We start from the raw sequence: 17,679 nt of genomic DNA, 5'->3' as shown, positions 1-17,679 counted from the left end.
AAATAACTTACTAAACTAAATAAATAATAAAAATGGGATTGAAATACATTTAAAAATGACATTAAGTCTTTAGGCAAAGTAGTGTCAAATAAGTTGTTTAAAATAATACAAAAAAATAAAAATATTGAAAGTAGATTAAATAAATAAATAGAGTAAATAATAGATAGTAGACTAAAATAAATACAATTAGATTAAAATAAATTAAAAATATAGATTGAAGTAGAATTTAATAAAACAAATAAATTAAATAACTACCTACCTACCTTACTATAATAAAATTAAAATAAAGATGTAAAAAATACTTATAAAATAACAAACAAATAAAAAAATAAAAATAGTAAAGTAACTTCATGTAATTTAATACAAACTTGATATTTTTCTAATTATATTTTACACATATTTATAATGTTATGTTTTCATTGTATAAATTGGGTATTTAAGCAAATAGATAAAAAGCAAATAATTAATTAATATTAAAATAACTTACTAAACTAAATAAATAATAAAAATGGGATTGAAATAGATTTAAAAATGACATTAAATACACAAATAAATAATACACAGAACACTACAGTACTATCCTGAGTAAAAAAATCCAAATAATATTTTACACATATTTATAATATTATTTTTTCACAGTGAAACGGTGTCTTTATGAATAAAAACATCTAGCAGCCTTTATGTTCACATGAGGATGATCATATTTGAGGGTCCATGAGCTTGGCGTTGCTTGATTTCTCCCAAACCAGCCTCACCCAATCAACATGAGAGTCCTGAAGTGCCACACCAGCGCATGATGCATTCTGGGTAATACTCGGAAAAAGAACAGGATCTCCACACACACACTCTCTCATACACATACACAGACTGACAGAGAGGGATCTCACCGGCGCCGTGTCGTTGTGTTCGCGGATCTCCCGTGCCCGTGTGTTGCTCCAGATGATCGCCGCCGGTGCGCGGGATGTGCTCGTGAGGATGGGACACATCACTCCGGTCTCGTGAGGTAAGATGATGACTGACAGCTGCGCGACAGCTAGCCGTTAGCTTCGAGGCTACTGCTAACGCTAGCCTGGCTAGCATCGCCCGTGTTAACCAATGGGTTCTGATGCTACACTGAGCTTGTATGCTAACAAACTGAGTTTGTTCTACTAAATCAGTAGTGGAACAACAACACAAGTCGTATGGCAACTGAATGTCAGTGTTTAGAAAGAAACCGCTCGTTTTTGACAGTTTAAAACATCGTTTTTTATGCTGTCAGGTGTAATTGCACTGCTCTGATCAGGCTAACGGCTAACTGCTAGCCGTAATGTAAACATCCTCAAACCGATTTGATTTTATCCAAAAGTCTACTTGTCAGTAATTCAGTTTAATCCAGATTTAATCTGGGATAAGCGTAGTTTAGCCTAAACTAATCTCTTCATCAGGTTTATATAGTTATAATGAGTAGTTTGGTCAGTTTATGTGCTGAAGGCCTGGTGTTTTTGACAGCTGTGATATTAAGATCAGCTAATTGATATTAAATCATAGTATATTACAGATTTAATAACTTTACTTCGTTTTCACGTGACAACTCTCATTAGGTATAGTAACAAAACGTACGTTTCTTTAGTGCTTATATTACTGACGTTACATTATAGTGATGATATGAGTAATATTAATATATAATCGATTATAGTTTATGTATGTAGTGTCACCTTATCCACCTTTTTGTTCTTATCACCTTTTGAGTGGTCGCAGCCATTTGTAAATATTATTGGGCTTCCGGTCTCATCGCGTCCAGCTATTTTTAGTCGTACAAAACAGCTTTAGCTGCTTGATATTACAAACTGGTGTGTGTTTCCATATTATTTTAATGTGTTATGTTAATTTAACAATAAATAACAGTTTAAACGTTTACTGCACGTTGTTAATCTTCACGTTACTTCCCTATAGCGCTAATGAACCGGAAGTCTCGCACATAGGCTTACTTACAAGTTAAAAAAAAAAAGATGAATAGGATAGGAAAATAAGAGTATGACTGTCAAATTGTTAAAATGCATGTGGAATATTGTTTTTTTAATTCACAATGATCTAAACTAGTGAAGTAAAATAATTACATTTCTGATAATAAAATTGTTTTATATTTGTGCTAGATTATGGAAACCTGCTTCATAAGATGTGGGTGGTAAATCTTCCTGTTTCTGAAAGTATCGGTTTCATAAATGAATATACAATCACAATAATATAATCAGAGAAGTAAATAATTAATTTTGGAAGTTCGTTTATGCTTTCTGATAGCGAAAGAGTTTTATATGTGTGCGTCAATAAGACGCAGGTCATTTTAGTAGTGTGAAGGTAAATTGTGGTTTGGCAAAGATCTTCTTGCAAGCGTCGCTTTGACATTGTTGATTTACCTTTGAGCAAACAGCACTTATGACGCTCCTAACGGGATACAATAGACCAATTACAAGCCCTGTTTTATTTGGTCTGTGCTTTTGTTTTCCTTTGTAAATGATTGCCCTCAGTGACTGAATTCTTGTGGTTTATTCACGGCGTGGACTTTCCAGATTGGTCTGGATTCCCCCGCTCCACTTAAGTCACCACTTCTCCCATTAGCACTTAATTAGTGTCCGCTCTGAAGACAGTCTGTCTTGTTTTCATTCTTGTTGATTTGATTTGAGTTAGACAACAAGAACCTGTTCGTGTAAATAGGCCCTTGAGCGCTATCGTAATGAGCCCCCGCGACAGAGGGCGATTGTTTAGTGGTATTGCAATGGCTATCAGTGCTTAGAACACATGTAATGAACATAAATCGTATTCATATAAAGATTAAGAAGATTCATTGATGTTGTCTTCTCAAAAAGCTGCTTGATTTGAGGTGTGGGATGATTTACTCACTCATGTTTAATATTCAGGGTTAAAAGCATTGACACTTATGTAGAGCAGTAGGAAAAGTGTTGCTTGCCATTGCAAACACCAGTAATTAGATGTAGGACGATGCAGATGTAGAGAAACGAGGCTTAAGTTCGTTAAAGAGGAAGCGTGAGTGATAATGCAGCGACTCCCTGCTGTTCTCACTGTTGCGATTAAAACATGCAGCGTTGCAGAAGAGCTGATTTCCTGTTTCTGTGTCAGAAATAATTTCTGAACGACTCTTTGCATTTTAAATTAAATCTAATTAGGGTTTTGGACTAATCCTGAGGGCATCCTGACACTTTAATTATTAGTAGCTGTCCAACAGTCTTATCATGTTACATGCATTGAAGGGCTGCGTGATATGGGGGGGAAAATTGAATTGTATTTTTATTTGTTTACATGTTTTTTGATCATTTTAAAATGTGATTTTAAAAAAAGCACACAATTGTGATTATATGCACTACTAGTCAAAAGTTTTTTAATGTTTTTTTTTTATTATTATTTTTCTCCAATTTTTTTTTGGTAAAGAAATGATAGAAATTAATACTTTTATTTAGCAAGGATGCTTTAAATTGATCAAAAGTGATGATAAAGACATTTATAATGTTAAAAAAAAACTTCTATTTCAGATAAATGCTGTTCTTCTGGTTGTTCTATTCATCAAAGAAACCTGAAAAAGTTCTATTCCGCTGTTTTCAACATAACAATAATGCATGTTTTTTTGAGCAGCAAATTTGAATATTAGAATGATTTCTGAAGGATCATGTGACTGGAGTAATGAGGCTAAAAATTCAGCTTTGAAATCACAGGAATAAATTACATTTTAAAATATATTCAAATAGAAAACAATTATTTTAAATAGTAAAAATATTTCAGAATTGTACTGCTTTTGCTGATCAAATAAATGCAGGCTCAGTGAAAAATACTTTCTTACAGTTCAAAAACATTTGACTAGTAGTGCATGAATATGAATAAAAAAATAACAAAAATTATAATTATATACCAAATAAAAATATTATAACTAATTTATTATCACTATTACTATTGTAATATTTTACTTTAAAATAAAAATAGCATTTAAGAAAAATATTATAGATATTTTATTTTACAGTACAACTGTGTAATTTCAATAAGTCTTAAACCATCAAGCTTCTATTTTGGCAGAAAAACACAGGCTATGTGGTTAATAGACACTTCTCATTACAACTTTGGGAAGATGTGTATTGCATGTTGCATTTTCAATTGTATCTTATGAGACACAAACTTGGAGTAAATTGGTTAATGTGGAGCAGCATTTACTGTGAACCAAGCTGCTCCGAGACCATGAAAACACCAGATCCTGATCTGTGCATGTGTAAATGAACACAGCGCCCGCTTTACTCTGAAACACTCAGTGAATGTATTTACTTAATTAAACCTTAAACCTATCTCACTAATCCAAGTTTAAATTTCATTTTTATTTGTGTTAACCGTGCATGAATTGCATTTCTTTTACCAGGAAAAAACACGTTTTCTCAAACAATCACAAATCTACTTCTAGTTTTGGGAAAACTCTTGCATGTTTCTAATTGGAAAATATTGATGCTTAAAATTAGATTGAAGACCCTGAGAATAAATTACCCCTATTTGTACTTAAATGTTTTGTCACAGTCATTTTCATGATGCTAATCTAGAGTACATTGCTTTGCCGCAGGTGTGAGCTCTCGGCTGTGTTTCTTCTCAAGGCCCCATGGAGCCTGACGTGATACGCATGTACTCCTCCTCTCCGCCCCCGATGGAGGACGGCGCCGAGGACGAGGATGATGAATTCAGCGACTTCACCGGCGTCCCGAACAGCGCCAGCTTCTCGGAGTTCGACACACCCACCACGTTCAACCAGTCTCAGGCTTTAAACGCCACCTCGCCACCAGAGCTACTGAGCAATGGAAGGATCGTGGGACTCTCCGCTCAACCTGCAGGGTCCACGAAAGCTAACGGCGTGATGCCTGGCGTTGGCCAGACCGGCACGCCCAATGGCAGAACGGTTAGCGTAGAGGAACTCAAAAAGTTCACCGAGCACCAAGCTCACATCACATCCCTGGAGTTCGCAACGGGGTCTCGGACTGACAGCGACGCCATTGACTGCAATGGCGCCGTTGAAGTGCTCACGAACGGGTTTGCGACGTTAGACCAAAGCGGAAGCCCGCCTACGCCACACAAAAACAACGAATTTGATGTCAGTCCAGATGATTTTGCAGATTTCTCTGCTTTTTCAAATGCTGAACACAACCAGACTTCAGATACAGACTGGGAGCATTCGAATCAAGGGTACAGAGGGCCACAGAGTGACGTTAGCGACAGCGTTGAAGAGCGAGGAGCTAGTTTAGAAGGTGATAACAGGGACTCAAGAATCACAGGGTTTGGATTAACCTCGGGAAACTCAGAAAGTCTCACCAACGGGGACTGGGGTTTCCACAAAGGGTCGGATTTAGATCAAAGAGAGCTAGGAGCTCATACTACTGAAGTCGTTAGCACAGTGCAACCGCTAGCCCTTAACGGTGTCGCTTGGAGCGAAACCGATGACAACAGGGAGTCGCCTGACTCTAATGGCGATAAATCTAGTGGTGAACAATCAGATGAGAAAGGCTCCGAAAATGAGACTTTAGAAACGGAGACTGAAACGGAGACTTCCTTCGGTCGGCCGCTATCAACAGACGCGCTCGAAGAATTCGGCGACTTTAGCACGACGGGATCCGTACCCTCGCCTCCACTGCAGGAGGAGACGGCCACTCCGGCCGACCACAGCCAGCTGGCTGAGGACGACGATGAGGATTTTGGAGATTTCGGTGACTTTGGCGACGCCAGCTCGTTTAGTGCGACTGGATTTGCTGATTTTGACCAGCAGGGGGTCCCTCAGCCTGAACCAGACCCGAGCCCTCCGGTGGAGGTCGATGATGATGAATTTGGCGATTTTGACACATCAAAAGAACCTAGTAAAACAGATTTAGCAGGTGAGGAGGCAACAACATTTGCGGACTTTCCTGGAAGTGACAGTTTCGCGGATTTTAGCTCTGCGCAGGTGGGTGACGTCGGCGATAACGACGGATGGCAGGCCTTTTCTGAGCCCGATCAGAGCCAGCATGGAGGGGAATCGTGGGCAACGTTCGGGCAGGAACAGGATGCAGCAGGTAGTGAAAAGGCAGGAGACGACTGGCACGAAAGCCAGCCAGTTACAGCGCCCTCTACAGCTGCGGAGGAGCGCAAAAGTTCTACAACGGTAGGTCTGATACCGTAAATTTTTTTTTTTTAATTTACTTTGCCACATTCTGTTCTTCATTTTATTGTCCTAAATGGTGAAACTGGCACGGACGATTACAGGAAATTTAATCAGATTAAGGAATGTACCTGGACTGGATGGTTTACTCTGTCTACGCGATTGTATAAACACAAACAGAGGGTTTAAAACGTCTCTGTTTCACATATTTCGCTATATGTGACCCTGAACCACAAAACCAGTCATAAGGGTCAATTTTTTTGAAATTGAGATTTATACATCATCTTATACAAGCTGAATACATAAGCTTTCCATTGATGTATGGTTTGTTAGGACAATATTTGGCTGAGATACAACTATTTGACAATGTGGAATCTGAGGATGAAAAAAAATCGCTTTTAAAGTTGTCCAAATTAAGTTCCTAGCAATGCATATTACTAATCAAAAATTAAGTTTTGATATATTTATAATAGGAAATTTACAAAATATCTTCATGGAACATGATCTTTACTTAATATCCTGATGTTTATTGGCATAAAAGACAAAATGATATTTTTGACCTATACAGTGTATTTTTGGCTATTGCTACAAATATACCTGTGCTACTTATGACTGGTTTTATGGTCCAGGGTCACACACAAGTCATTAGGTCAAAAAAAGCAAATGCAAACAACATCACCACACCTGAGCTATTTTGACCAATACTTGTATGTAATAAAATTACACCTTCAAAAGTTAAAAAAAAAGTCTCTTCTGCTCACCAAGGCTGCATTTATTTGTTTAAAAATACAGTAAAAACAGAATTTACAATTTAAGATCATTGTTTTCAATATGAATATATTGTAAAATTTAATTTATTTCTGTGATGCGAAGCTGAATTTTCAGCATCATTACTCCAGTCTTCAGTGTCACATGATCCTGAATATGCTGATATTTCTAATATTTCTCTGTTTTACTAAGTCTGTGCTGGTCAGCCGTTTGGAGAAGATTTTCCAGGCCAGTTTCGAGCTGGTTCTCGCTCCTCAGTTAGAGGAAGAGGTGACCACGCTCAACACCTTCCTCAAACCTCCCGACACATCAGAACAGGAAGATGCTGACAGAGGGCCAACCAATGGGTGAGGAGCTACAGGTTTATTTGCTTAGTGCCGTTTGGGGCCGAATACCTCAATTAAGGCTTTTTTCTTGTCCTTTGGTCAATGAAATGCTCTTTGTCTCCTCCTGCGGGTTTTGTAGGGCACTGCGGGACGTGTGGCAGCAGCTGCAGGATGTTCATAATGCCTACGGCCTCCGGTACCAGTGGGGCGGCTCTTATACCAATAAAGCGCTGCTTTGCTCCCTTGGTATCGACACCAGAAACATAGTGAGTTTGGTAAAGTTTGGTCAAGTCATGTATATAAGAAACTGATTGTGTGAACGTTTACCCTTCTCCTCTTCTGTTTTTGTCTTTCTCCTCAGCTGTTCACGGGCCATAAAAAGCAGCCTGTAATTGTGCCAATGTACGCTGCCAGTCTGGTGAGTGAAGCCCAGCTGCAGGCGCTCTGTGTGTGTGTGAGAGAATGATGGACGCTGGTTTATTTTAGATGTCCTCTAGAGCTCATGTGTGTTTAATCAATCATCTTTGACAACTTTTGGTGTGCAGGGGATGCTGGAACCCACAAAGGAGCCGGTGAAGCCCGTCTCCGCCGCTGAAATGATCGCCTCAATAGCACAATCTCCTTCAGTCGCCTCTGAGTTGAACACCTGTCCACCTGACACCGCCCAGGTGAGCGTCTTCAATAACCTTCACCTGGTAAAATAGTACACATATTACACACATCTATACATTAAGTTGGATATATAGTAGACTCTGATGGTCATTTAACATGACAACTTATTTGAGACTTAAACCTTGTCCTGCACATTTAAAAAAAACAGTAATTATCGCAAAGACATCTGATATCTGATGATATCTGGTCTCTCTTTCTGTCATCAGGAGTCTCTTCCTCCTGTTCAGTTTGACTGGAGCAGCAGTGGCCTTACAAACCCTCTAGACGGTAAGACCGATCGATTGTTTCTCTCACCTGAGGGAGGAACATCGCAGAACAGAATGGAGAAACAAGCTTTTCTCATTCTTAAATATATGGACACATGCCTCGTGTCTCAACTAAATGCTTGATTAACAATTGCAGTAACCGTCTCAATGTTTTATGTTGGATGTTCACATATTCTTCATGCTTTTCGCTAACAGAAACCTGCACTAATCCAGTCACATAGTTTTCATCACTAATCCAGATCTGAGCATATGTCAACTTTTGCTTTCCTATTTTCTCTTTGTCTTTCTCCGTGACCTTTCTCTCCTCTTTCACCATCCCTCGTTCTGAAGCGAGTGGAGGCTCGTCTCTGCTCAACCTCGATTTTTTCGGCCCTGTGGACGAGTCGCCCTCCGGCACGGCCACCTCCATACCAGGTTTGCTGAAGCATTTCCAGTTTAACACTGAAGCCATCTGTGTTCTTGATTTCTGCTCTATTTGCATGTGTATCTTTAACCGTCCATTCAAACGTTTGCTGTTGCACGCATACATATGCTGGCGTGTCACAAAAGGGTGCTGATATGCATGTGATGGTGTGCAGGTGTGGACCCGGAGCTGTACGAGTTGACCCAAGCGAAGCTGGACGTTAGCGGGGGCAGCAGTAGAGTCGTGGATGCGTTTGCTCGCCTCATGTCGACCGTCGAGAAGACCAGCACCTCCACCAGGTCAGTGAGCCTCACTCATTCACAGTACTGCTGTTTGGCCACCAGGGGGAGCCACACCACAGTTCATGATGAGTTCAGAAAAAAGTTAATGTTTTTACACAGAGTTAAAAATGCAAAATAACCATTTTTTATCCAAGGTTATAACTCGATGTAGGTCGTGTGATCACTGCAGCTTACTACAGTACATATCTATGTCTGTAGTGACACACATACTGTTTATTAGTTAATTTAATGATTGTCTTCTAGTTCCAACTTATCCAAGTCTGATCAAAAAACTTTTTAAAGTCAGGAATGGGATGTTATAAATTGTGGTAGCTACTGATTTAGGATGTTCAATCACTAAAGTAATGTAAAAAAACAATAATAAAATCATTATGTAGAAATGCTGTTCTGATGTTTTTCTAATCAGTCTTATCTAAATGATCGCTCTGTTATCTTTCTTTAATCTGATCTTTTCTTTGTCGTCTGTTTGGTTTCACTCTGATGTGTCTGATCTCTCTTTTAAATCTGTCTAGTCTCTTTCTCTGGTCTGATTTTTGTCTGATCTCTCTGATCTCTTGTTCAGATCTGTCTGATATCTGGGATCTGTCTGTTCTCTCTTTCTCTGATCTGTTTGATATCCAATCTGAGCTGTCTATGATCTGCCTGATTTGATGTCTCTTTCTCTAATCTGTCTGATCTATCTGATTTGTCTGAACTGGTTTGTCTCTTAGTTTGACCTTTTTTCAGATCTGTCTGATCTCTTGTCCTAATTTCTTTATGTAATCTGTGTGATCTACGTTTGATTTCTCTGTCTGTTCTGTCTGATGCAGTCTGTCTGATCTTCTTTTAATCTGTCTGATTGCTTGTTCTGATCTCTCTGTCTATTCTGTCTGATCTCTTTCTGTGATCTGTCTGATCAACATTTGATCTGTCTGATCTCGGTCTATTCTGTCTGATCTTCGTTTGATCTGTCTGATCTCTTTCTGTATTGTTTGATCTACTTTTGATCTGTCTGATCTCTTTCTATGGTCTGTCTGATCTTTGTTAATCTATTTGATCTTCGTTCGATCTGTCTGATCTCTTTCTGTGATCTGTCTGATCTTTGTTGATCTGTTTGGTCTTCGCTTGATCTGTCTGATCTCTTTCTGTGATCTGTTTGATCTTTGTTTGATTTGTCTGATCTCTTTGATCAACATTTGATCTGTCAGATCTGTTTCTGTGATCTGTCTGATCAACATTTGATCTGTCTGATCTCTTTCTGTGATCTGTCTGATCAACATTTGATCTGTCTGATCTCTTTCTGTGATCTGTTTGATCTACATTTGATCTGTCTGATCTCTTGTTCTGATCTGTCTATTCTGTCTGATCTTCGTTTGATCTGTCTGATCTCTTTCTGTGATCTGTCTGATCAACATTTGATCTGTCCGATCTCTTTCTGTGATCTGTCTGATCTTTGTTGATCTGTCTGATTTTTGTTTGATCTGTCTGATCTCTTTCTGTGATCTGTTTGATCTTTGTTTGCTTTGTCTGATCTCTTTGATCTTTGTTTGATCTGTCAGATCTGTTTCTGTGATCTGTCTGATCAGCATTTGATCTGTCTGATCTCTTTTTGTGATCTGTCTGATCTCTTGTTCTGATCTCTGTCTATTCTGTCTGATCTTTGTTTGATCTGTCCGATTTCTTTCTGTGATCTGTCTGATCTTTGTTGATCTGTCTGATTTTCGTTTGATCTGTCTGATCTCTTTCTGTGATCTGTTTGATCTTTGTTTGCTTTGTCTGATCTCTTTGATCTTTGTTTGATCTGTCAGATCTGTTTCTGTGATCTGTCTGATCAGCATTTGATCTGTCTGATCTCTTTCTGTGATCTGTTTGATCTACATTTGATCTGTCTGATCTCTTTCTGTGATCTGTCTGATCAACATTTGATCTGTCTATTCCGTCTGATCTTTCTGTGATCTATCTGATCTCTTGTTCTGATCTCTTGCTGGCTGTTCTGTCTGATCTCTTTCTTTGATTTGCCTGTTCTGTTGGATCTCCTGTTCTGATCTGCTGTGTCTTCTATTCTGTCTGATCTCTTTCTGTGATCAGTCTGATGTCTTTCTCTGATCTGTCTGATCTCTTGTTCTTAACTTTCTCTGTTTGATCTGTTTCTGTGATCTATGTGATCTATCTGATCTACATCTATTCTGTCTGATCTCTTTCTTGTTCTGATTTCTTGTTCTAATCAGTCTCTTTCTAATTGGTCTGATCTCTGTTTTAAATATTGATCTCTCTGATATCTGATCTCTCTTTCTGACCAGTCTGATCTCTCTCAGCAGAAAGCCTGTGCAGAAGGAGGAGAATCTGAGCGAAGAGGCTCGGCGAGTGATCGCAGGTCTGCCGGATCTGTCGTTCATGCAGGCGAAAGTCCTCATGTTCCCCTCCACGCTGACTCCTCTCCTCCCCTCCTCCTCGCCCTCCCCCACGCCCGACTGACGCGTTCTTCTCCTCCGCGCCGTCTCACCTCTCTTTCTCTGTGTATCGCTCTCCAGTGTCACGATACTGACAAATATGATTTTAATTTCATCCTATTGGTTTTCTAGCTCCCGTTCATCATTTCCCAGAGCGTTTTTTAAGTTCAAGTACATCGTCCTACGTAAGAGAGAGCAGATGAGATAATCGGCTAATGATCGATCGCTTTAGAAGAGAAATGACTAGAGGATTTTAATTGTTAGAATGGCAGTAGGAAAAGAGTTTGTGTTTATATTAGAGCCAATCTGTATATAATCAGGGATGATTTCTTTTTGAGTATTCTTCATTGTTAAGTTAGTGTGTTTGAGAGAGAGAAAGAGGCACTTTGTTACTTTTGTTTGTTTGTTTTTATCGAAACACTGGCTTAAAAGTCCTTCAAAGGCACAAATGATGATGTGAATGATTCAGTTTGTATTTAGATATATAAATGCGTAGTTATATCGACTTGAAACCAAACCGCCTGCAAAATTTTCTTTCGATTTTGCGTAACAAAGGCCTTAGTTTTTAATCGCTACTACATTACAATCAATATTGTTATTACTTGTAGGTTTTAGGTTGATTTGATTTCGCACAGGCATTAGCGAACACTTTATCTTTTGTTGTGCAAATAGTTTAACAATTAATTAATCGCTTTCCACACTGACAGACCGTAGACGACTCCATCAACATCTATAGAAACCACATTTTTGTGTTAGCTGCTCATATATTTTTTGGTTCTTTGTTGTTTATTATTGTTTTTTAATGTAAGTTGAAACCACTGGCTTTGGACTATAATGTAGTGAAGGAATCGTTGAATGAATGATTAACTTGAATATATATATATATATATATATACATATACATATATAGATGTATCGAGAATAAGGGACCAATATCTGCTGTATCGTTTTGCTCATTTCCTGTGTTTTTGGTCATGCTGTATCTGTGTTTTATTTAATCTGACGACTCTAAACGACTCTTTGGAGGACGTCTGCCATCACCGTGATCCTGTACGCCAGGAGTGCATGATGGGAAATGTTCGCCAGAAATGAGTTTTCTCATCTTTCTGCTTTGATTTCTCCCAGTTCTTTTTGTTTCAGTTGTGTCACTGTTTATTCTGTCTCCTGGAGGATTTTGCACATTGTAAAGATATACAGAAGAACTGCTTACATAGTTAACTGTGGCTTCGGACTGTGTACAGTCAAACTATGGAACATGTAAAAATTGTTATGGGAAAATTCCTATGGAAAACTCATACAGATGAATGATATCTCTAAAGAGCCTGTACCGAGGTCAATCGCGCATGCCCGGGTTCTTTGAAAAAACAAAACAAACAAGTGTGTAAATTTTCTTTAAGTGTACACAAGAAATTAAAATAATTTAAGAGAACATGCTGTTTTGGTGTGAACTCATGTTGGTCTGTTTTAAAAGGACAAACTGAAAGCACTTTCATTTTGGAGTTTTTTTTATTTTTTAAAAATTAAATACTAAAATAACATAATTCATATGAAATTTCCACAAGAAAAATATCAGTCGCATTCTATAACATTATAAAATGGTTGCAATATATTACATCACATTGAGTGCCCTGTTACTGTATCAAAATAAATATACGAGCATACACGTATACGTTCTTCACCATAGTAACCTTTTTGGTCTACATACCATAATATATTAAAAAAATGGCCAAAATTTACCTTAATATTAGGTACATATTAAATGTTTTTCAAATTACGACCCAACCAAAACCTCCATGATGTGATCCAGTTCGTTCAGGTCCAGTTTAAATGTCTGATTAGACTGAAGCGTCGATTGGCTCGTCCCACCGTTACCGTAACCAGCGAGCGTCTTAACAAAGTCGTCTGTTACCATTGAAACGACTTTTGACGCGCCTGAGCTTGTGCTCAGGGGTGAACTGCAGGGGGTGCTGTCGAACAGCAAGCTGTCTAGTTCCGTGAACAGGAAATCGTCCAATGAAAAATCAGCAAGGAGCGAGGGGGTGTGGCCAAATGCGGACGGGGCTGGGTCAGAGACCAACGACACCGAGTCCAAACTGCTGTTCATTTCAGAAAGATCTGAGTCTGTGTATCGCGATTCATCGAAGTTGGGGTCTGATGTGAGTGAGCGTCCTGTCTCGGTAGAAAACAAAGTGGTTATTCCTACAGTCGGGCACAGATCTTCAATTTCAGCTAGCGCTGAGGTAAAGCTGTCCTTTATGATAGATGATGGAGGTTGTTGTCTGGTAACAGACGGAGATAGACAGAGAAGCAGATGTTTGTCCTCTTCCAACCGCGACACAGGCGTCAAACTGCCCTCACTATGCGACTCCACCCCACAACCCGCTGAACGTTCCCGATAGCCGTCAACAACACCCAGTGGAGTCCCGCCGCAGGGGAAGGACTGGGGTACAGGGATACCCTCACCTCTCAGCTCGTCCTGGATGTGTCTGAGCGTGTTGGTGATGAGCACCCTGCGGGCCAGGCCCGGGTCTGAGTGTACCGGACGGCTGTGCAGCTTCAGGAGCGAGAGGTTGAGCACGGTCTGCCGCTGGAGCCAGTAGCAGGTGGGTGACGCCTCCTGATGGGAGCTCATCTTCATCACGTCATTCTCGTCCTCCTGCTCCAGCTTCCGTTTCAGGCCTTTACCCAACATGTAGCAGATATCTGAGAGAGAAACGCACAGTAATGAAGCAAAGTGTATTTTTTTTATTGCATTTTTGTAATTTCATTTGTAATTTAAGATTATATATATATATTTATTTTATGCCTTTATTTGGAGAGGACAGTGTAGAGCAGACAGGAAAGCACTGGGTGAAGAGAGAGGGGAGTGGGATCGGCAAAGGACCACGGACCGGGATTCGAACTCGGGTCACTGTGAGCGCTGTTGCGCTGTATGTCGGTGCACTAACCGCGAGGCTATTGGCGCCGATTTAAGATTATATTTTAAAATATTTTTAATAAGTATATTTTTTATTTCAAATTTGCAGTAATGTTAAATATATATAAATATTTTTAAAATATATATAATATATATTTTTAAAAAGTAACAAAAATACACTACTCGTCATAAGTTTTTTTAAGATTTTTTTTTTTTTTTAGGTTTTTTAAGTCTCTTCTGCTCACCAAGCCTGCATTTATTTAATCGAAAATACAGCTAGATCACTAATATTGTGAAATATTTTTATTATTTGAAATAACTGCTTTCTAATTGAATATATTTTCATATTTAATTTATTCCTGCGATCAAAGCTGAATTTTCAGCATCATTACTATACAGTCTTCAGTGTCACATGATCCTTCAGAAATCATTTTAATATCCTGATTTGCTCTACAAACATTTTTTTTTTTTTTTTTTTTTTTTAATCAATATTTGAAACAGTTCAGTAATTTTTTTTACTATACCATTCAAAAGCTTGGAGTCAGTATAATTATTTTTATTATAGAAATGAATACTTTTATTTAGCAAGGATGCTTTAAATTGAATCTCGGATAAATGGTGTTCTGAAATTTCTAGTCATCAAAGAAACCTGATAAAAAAAAATCTACTTGGTTGTTTCAACATCATAATTTTTTTTCTTTTTCTGAAGGATCATGTGAGTGGAGTAAATGCTAAAAATTTTATGCTAAAAATTCAGCTTTGAAATCACAAATAAATTACATTTTAAAATATATTCAAATAGAAAATCTAATTTTTACAATTTTTGCTGTATTTGGATCAAATAAATGCATGCTTAAGTGAGCAGAAGAGACTTAAAAAAATCGTACTGTTCCAAAACTTTTGACTGGTAGTATACATGTAAATAACTGAAATATTGTTAAATATAAATTTTAATATTATCTTAAAACTAATTTGAATGAGTAAAACTCACTAATAAAATGACAAACTAGTCAAACAGTCTTGGAAAAAAAACTTTCAAATGTGTATTTTATTTTAAATGTTTATAACATTTTAAATGTTAAAAAACAACAACAAATGTAATAAAATTATATTTTATTATATTATTTTATATTATTTACATTTTAATTAATAAAACTGAATATAATTAAATGCCAATATACTTTACTTTCAACATATATTTGACTTATTTTTATTGTAAATTTTCTTTTTTTAATTTAATTAATTTACTTATTTTGCATTTTAATATTAATATTAAATACAATTCAATTCGTTAATTTTGTCTAGTTTCTCTTTTTCAGATAAAAAGACAAAGGATGATACAAAATAAGCTTGGTCTTTGTAGAATCGCCAAATACACTGTACTTTCCACTTAGTCAATTTCCATCTAAGACAATCATTCACCAGTGACACCTCATGACTACACATATGACTCTTTTCTCTTCGGACGCTGTGATTACTGTAAATCAGAGCACTTGCTCTGTTGCCTCACTTCCTCCTATGAACTTGACTGGTTAGTAGTTGTGGTTAAGAGTTTGTACCACTGACCAAACTAAATGACCAACAATCATGTGCCAGAGCTGAACTAATAATCCCTGAGTCACACTAAAACTCCACTGCACAATAACTCACTGGATTACAGAAGATTAAAAATAAACATACTATAAACACAGAGTTTTATGCCTTGTGAGTGCGATATAATTATTAACCCATGTCATAAAGTGCACGTGTATATGAAGCTTGCAACTGACCACACTGAGGAAACTGAAGAAATTAACTAAAGGTGAATTCAGAAGGTGTTAATATTACTTTCGTATCACTTTATCTGTTAATATGTACACACGTACATTATATCATAACGTTTTAATTCGATTCAACGCAAACTGTTTGCTAAGTCTGAAGTGAAGCCGTGACATTTAACGTTAGCGCTGCACGCCCACATCATATCAGCTAAAAGTGAAACTTCAGCTGATTTACGGTAAAATGAAAGCTTTCAAAACTCAAGTGACAAAACAAAATAATATCTGAGCGGTGATTGATAGTATTAACCCGCACATGACCATCTGCAGAAACTACTGCGGTAAATCGGATCGAGTTTCATCGTCTGTGCTGTTTAACCTAGCGTAGTTGGTAACGTTAGCTTTTAAATGTTTTACCTCAGCACATTTAAGACATTTAACACACTCAGTATTATCATTACACTTCTAACAGCACGCGAACACACGTTATTTACCACACAGTCAAACGTAAAACACAAGTTTTTAACTTTCCAGTCTTGTTTTTTTCTATAAAACGGCTTCCTAACGACTCTACTTGTTGTTAAACGTAAAAAGCACGTCGTGAACTCACCGCATGCAGGTCAAACGGGGACTTCGAGCTGCTCATCGGACTCGTATCTCGTTCGCCGATCCGCTCCCGTTCGACTGTACCGTGTTTGACGCGTTTGCAGCGCGCGCTCACGTAGCGCTCGTGAAGTCACTCGTTCCAGTCATCGGACGGACGAATGTAGTCCGCCTTCAATAATCCCGCAAGCGGAGTCTTCTGGAGTGACGTAAGGCTCGCAGATGTCGAGTGATATTGTGAACGAATCCCTCGTTTGAATCGATTCGTTTGAATGATTCGTTCCATCCGATTCGCGAAACGCTTTTGTCGTGCTCGTCAACAGTTAAATGTGGTAAAAATTGGGATAAACAACTGTATATATAAAATATATACGATTAAAATAAAGTAAATAATAAAAAAAAACATTTAGAATTAATACATAAATGAAAATAATTAATAAAATGAATCCGATTTAAATAAATAATAAAAAAAAAAATATCAGTAAGTTAATAAATATAATAAAATTTGATAAAAATACATTGAAATAAAATACTTAGGGACAAAAATGTAAAAATAATTCTTAATAAAACAACTAAATTATAATAAAAATATGATTAAAATAAAAAAGGTAAATAATAAAAAAAACATTTAAGATACATAAACTAAAATCATTAAATAAAATATAAATAAATACATTTATAAAATATAAATACATTTTAAATATAAAATTTGATTATAAAAATACAATTATAATAAAAATAGATTAAAATAAATAAAAATGTATTAAAATAAATAAAATGCTTAGATAAAAAATGTAAAAATAATTCTTAATAAAATAACTAAATTATAATAAAAATATGATTAAAATAAAAAGTAAATAATAAAAAAAAACATTTAAAATACATAAACTAAAATCATTAAATAAAATTAATCCGATTTAAATAAATAATAAAAAATAAAATATCAGTACATTAATTGTAAAAATAAAATTTGATAAAAATACATTAAAATAAAACACTTAGGGACAAAAATGTAAAAATAATTATTAATTAAACAACAAAATGTATAATAAAAATACGATTATAAAATATAAATAAATACATTTTAT

The 17,679-nt window shown here is 36.9% G+C and overlaps 2 protein-coding genes across 5 annotated transcripts; one reads left to right on the top strand and one right to left on the bottom strand.

The window, feature by feature from the left end:
• The first annotated feature begins 806 nt into the window (after nucleotides 1–806).
• Nucleotides 807–12,743, top strand: aftpha (aftiphilin a). Of its 4 annotated transcripts, none has more exons than XM_051109059.1 (10): nucleotides 807–1,003; nucleotides 4,589–6,151; nucleotides 7,109–7,263; nucleotides 7,382–7,508; nucleotides 7,604–7,660; nucleotides 7,788–7,910; nucleotides 8,121–8,181; nucleotides 8,511–8,594; nucleotides 8,759–8,882; nucleotides 11,183–12,743. In XM_051109059.1, the coding sequence occupies exons 2-10, from the start codon at nucleotides 4,625–4,627 to the stop codon at nucleotides 11,337–11,339; spliced, it is 2,415 nt and encodes an 804-aa protein (XP_050965016.1). In that variant the 5' UTR covers nucleotides 807–1,003; nucleotides 4,589–4,624; the 3' UTR covers nucleotides 11,340–12,743. The 4 variants fall into 4 exon arrangements, with proteins under 4 accessions (XP_050965016.1, XP_050965006.1, XP_050965035.1 ...); XM_051109049.1 differs by having other exon boundaries at nucleotides 11,180–12,743; XM_051109078.1 differs by lacking the exon at nucleotides 8,511–8,594.
• Nucleotides 12,744–12,827: 84 nt separating this feature from the next.
• sertad2a (SERTA domain containing 2a) lies at nucleotides 12,828–16,813 on the bottom strand. Its single transcript, XM_051109130.1, has 2 exons — nucleotides 16,599–16,813; nucleotides 12,828–14,017 (listed from the first exon to the last, which is right to left on the bottom strand). Exon 2 carries the CDS (start codon nucleotides 14,004–14,006, stop codon nucleotides 13,086–13,088), a length of 921 nt encoding a protein of 306 aa, XP_050965087.1. The 5' UTR covers nucleotides 14,007–14,017; nucleotides 16,599–16,813; the 3' UTR covers nucleotides 12,828–13,085.
• Between the last annotated feature and the right edge of the window lie 866 nt (nucleotides 16,814–17,679).

This window comes from Labeo rohita, chromosome 1 (assembly GCF_022985175.1).
Source record: "Labeo rohita strain BAU-BD-2019 chromosome 1, IGBB_LRoh.1.0, whole genome shotgun sequence".
NCBI lineage: Eukaryota > Metazoa > Chordata > Actinopteri > Cypriniformes > Cyprinidae > Labeo > Labeo rohita.
The sequence above is the reverse complement of the archived record's forward strand: the minus strand, read 5'-3'. Positions and strand labels throughout refer to the sequence as shown.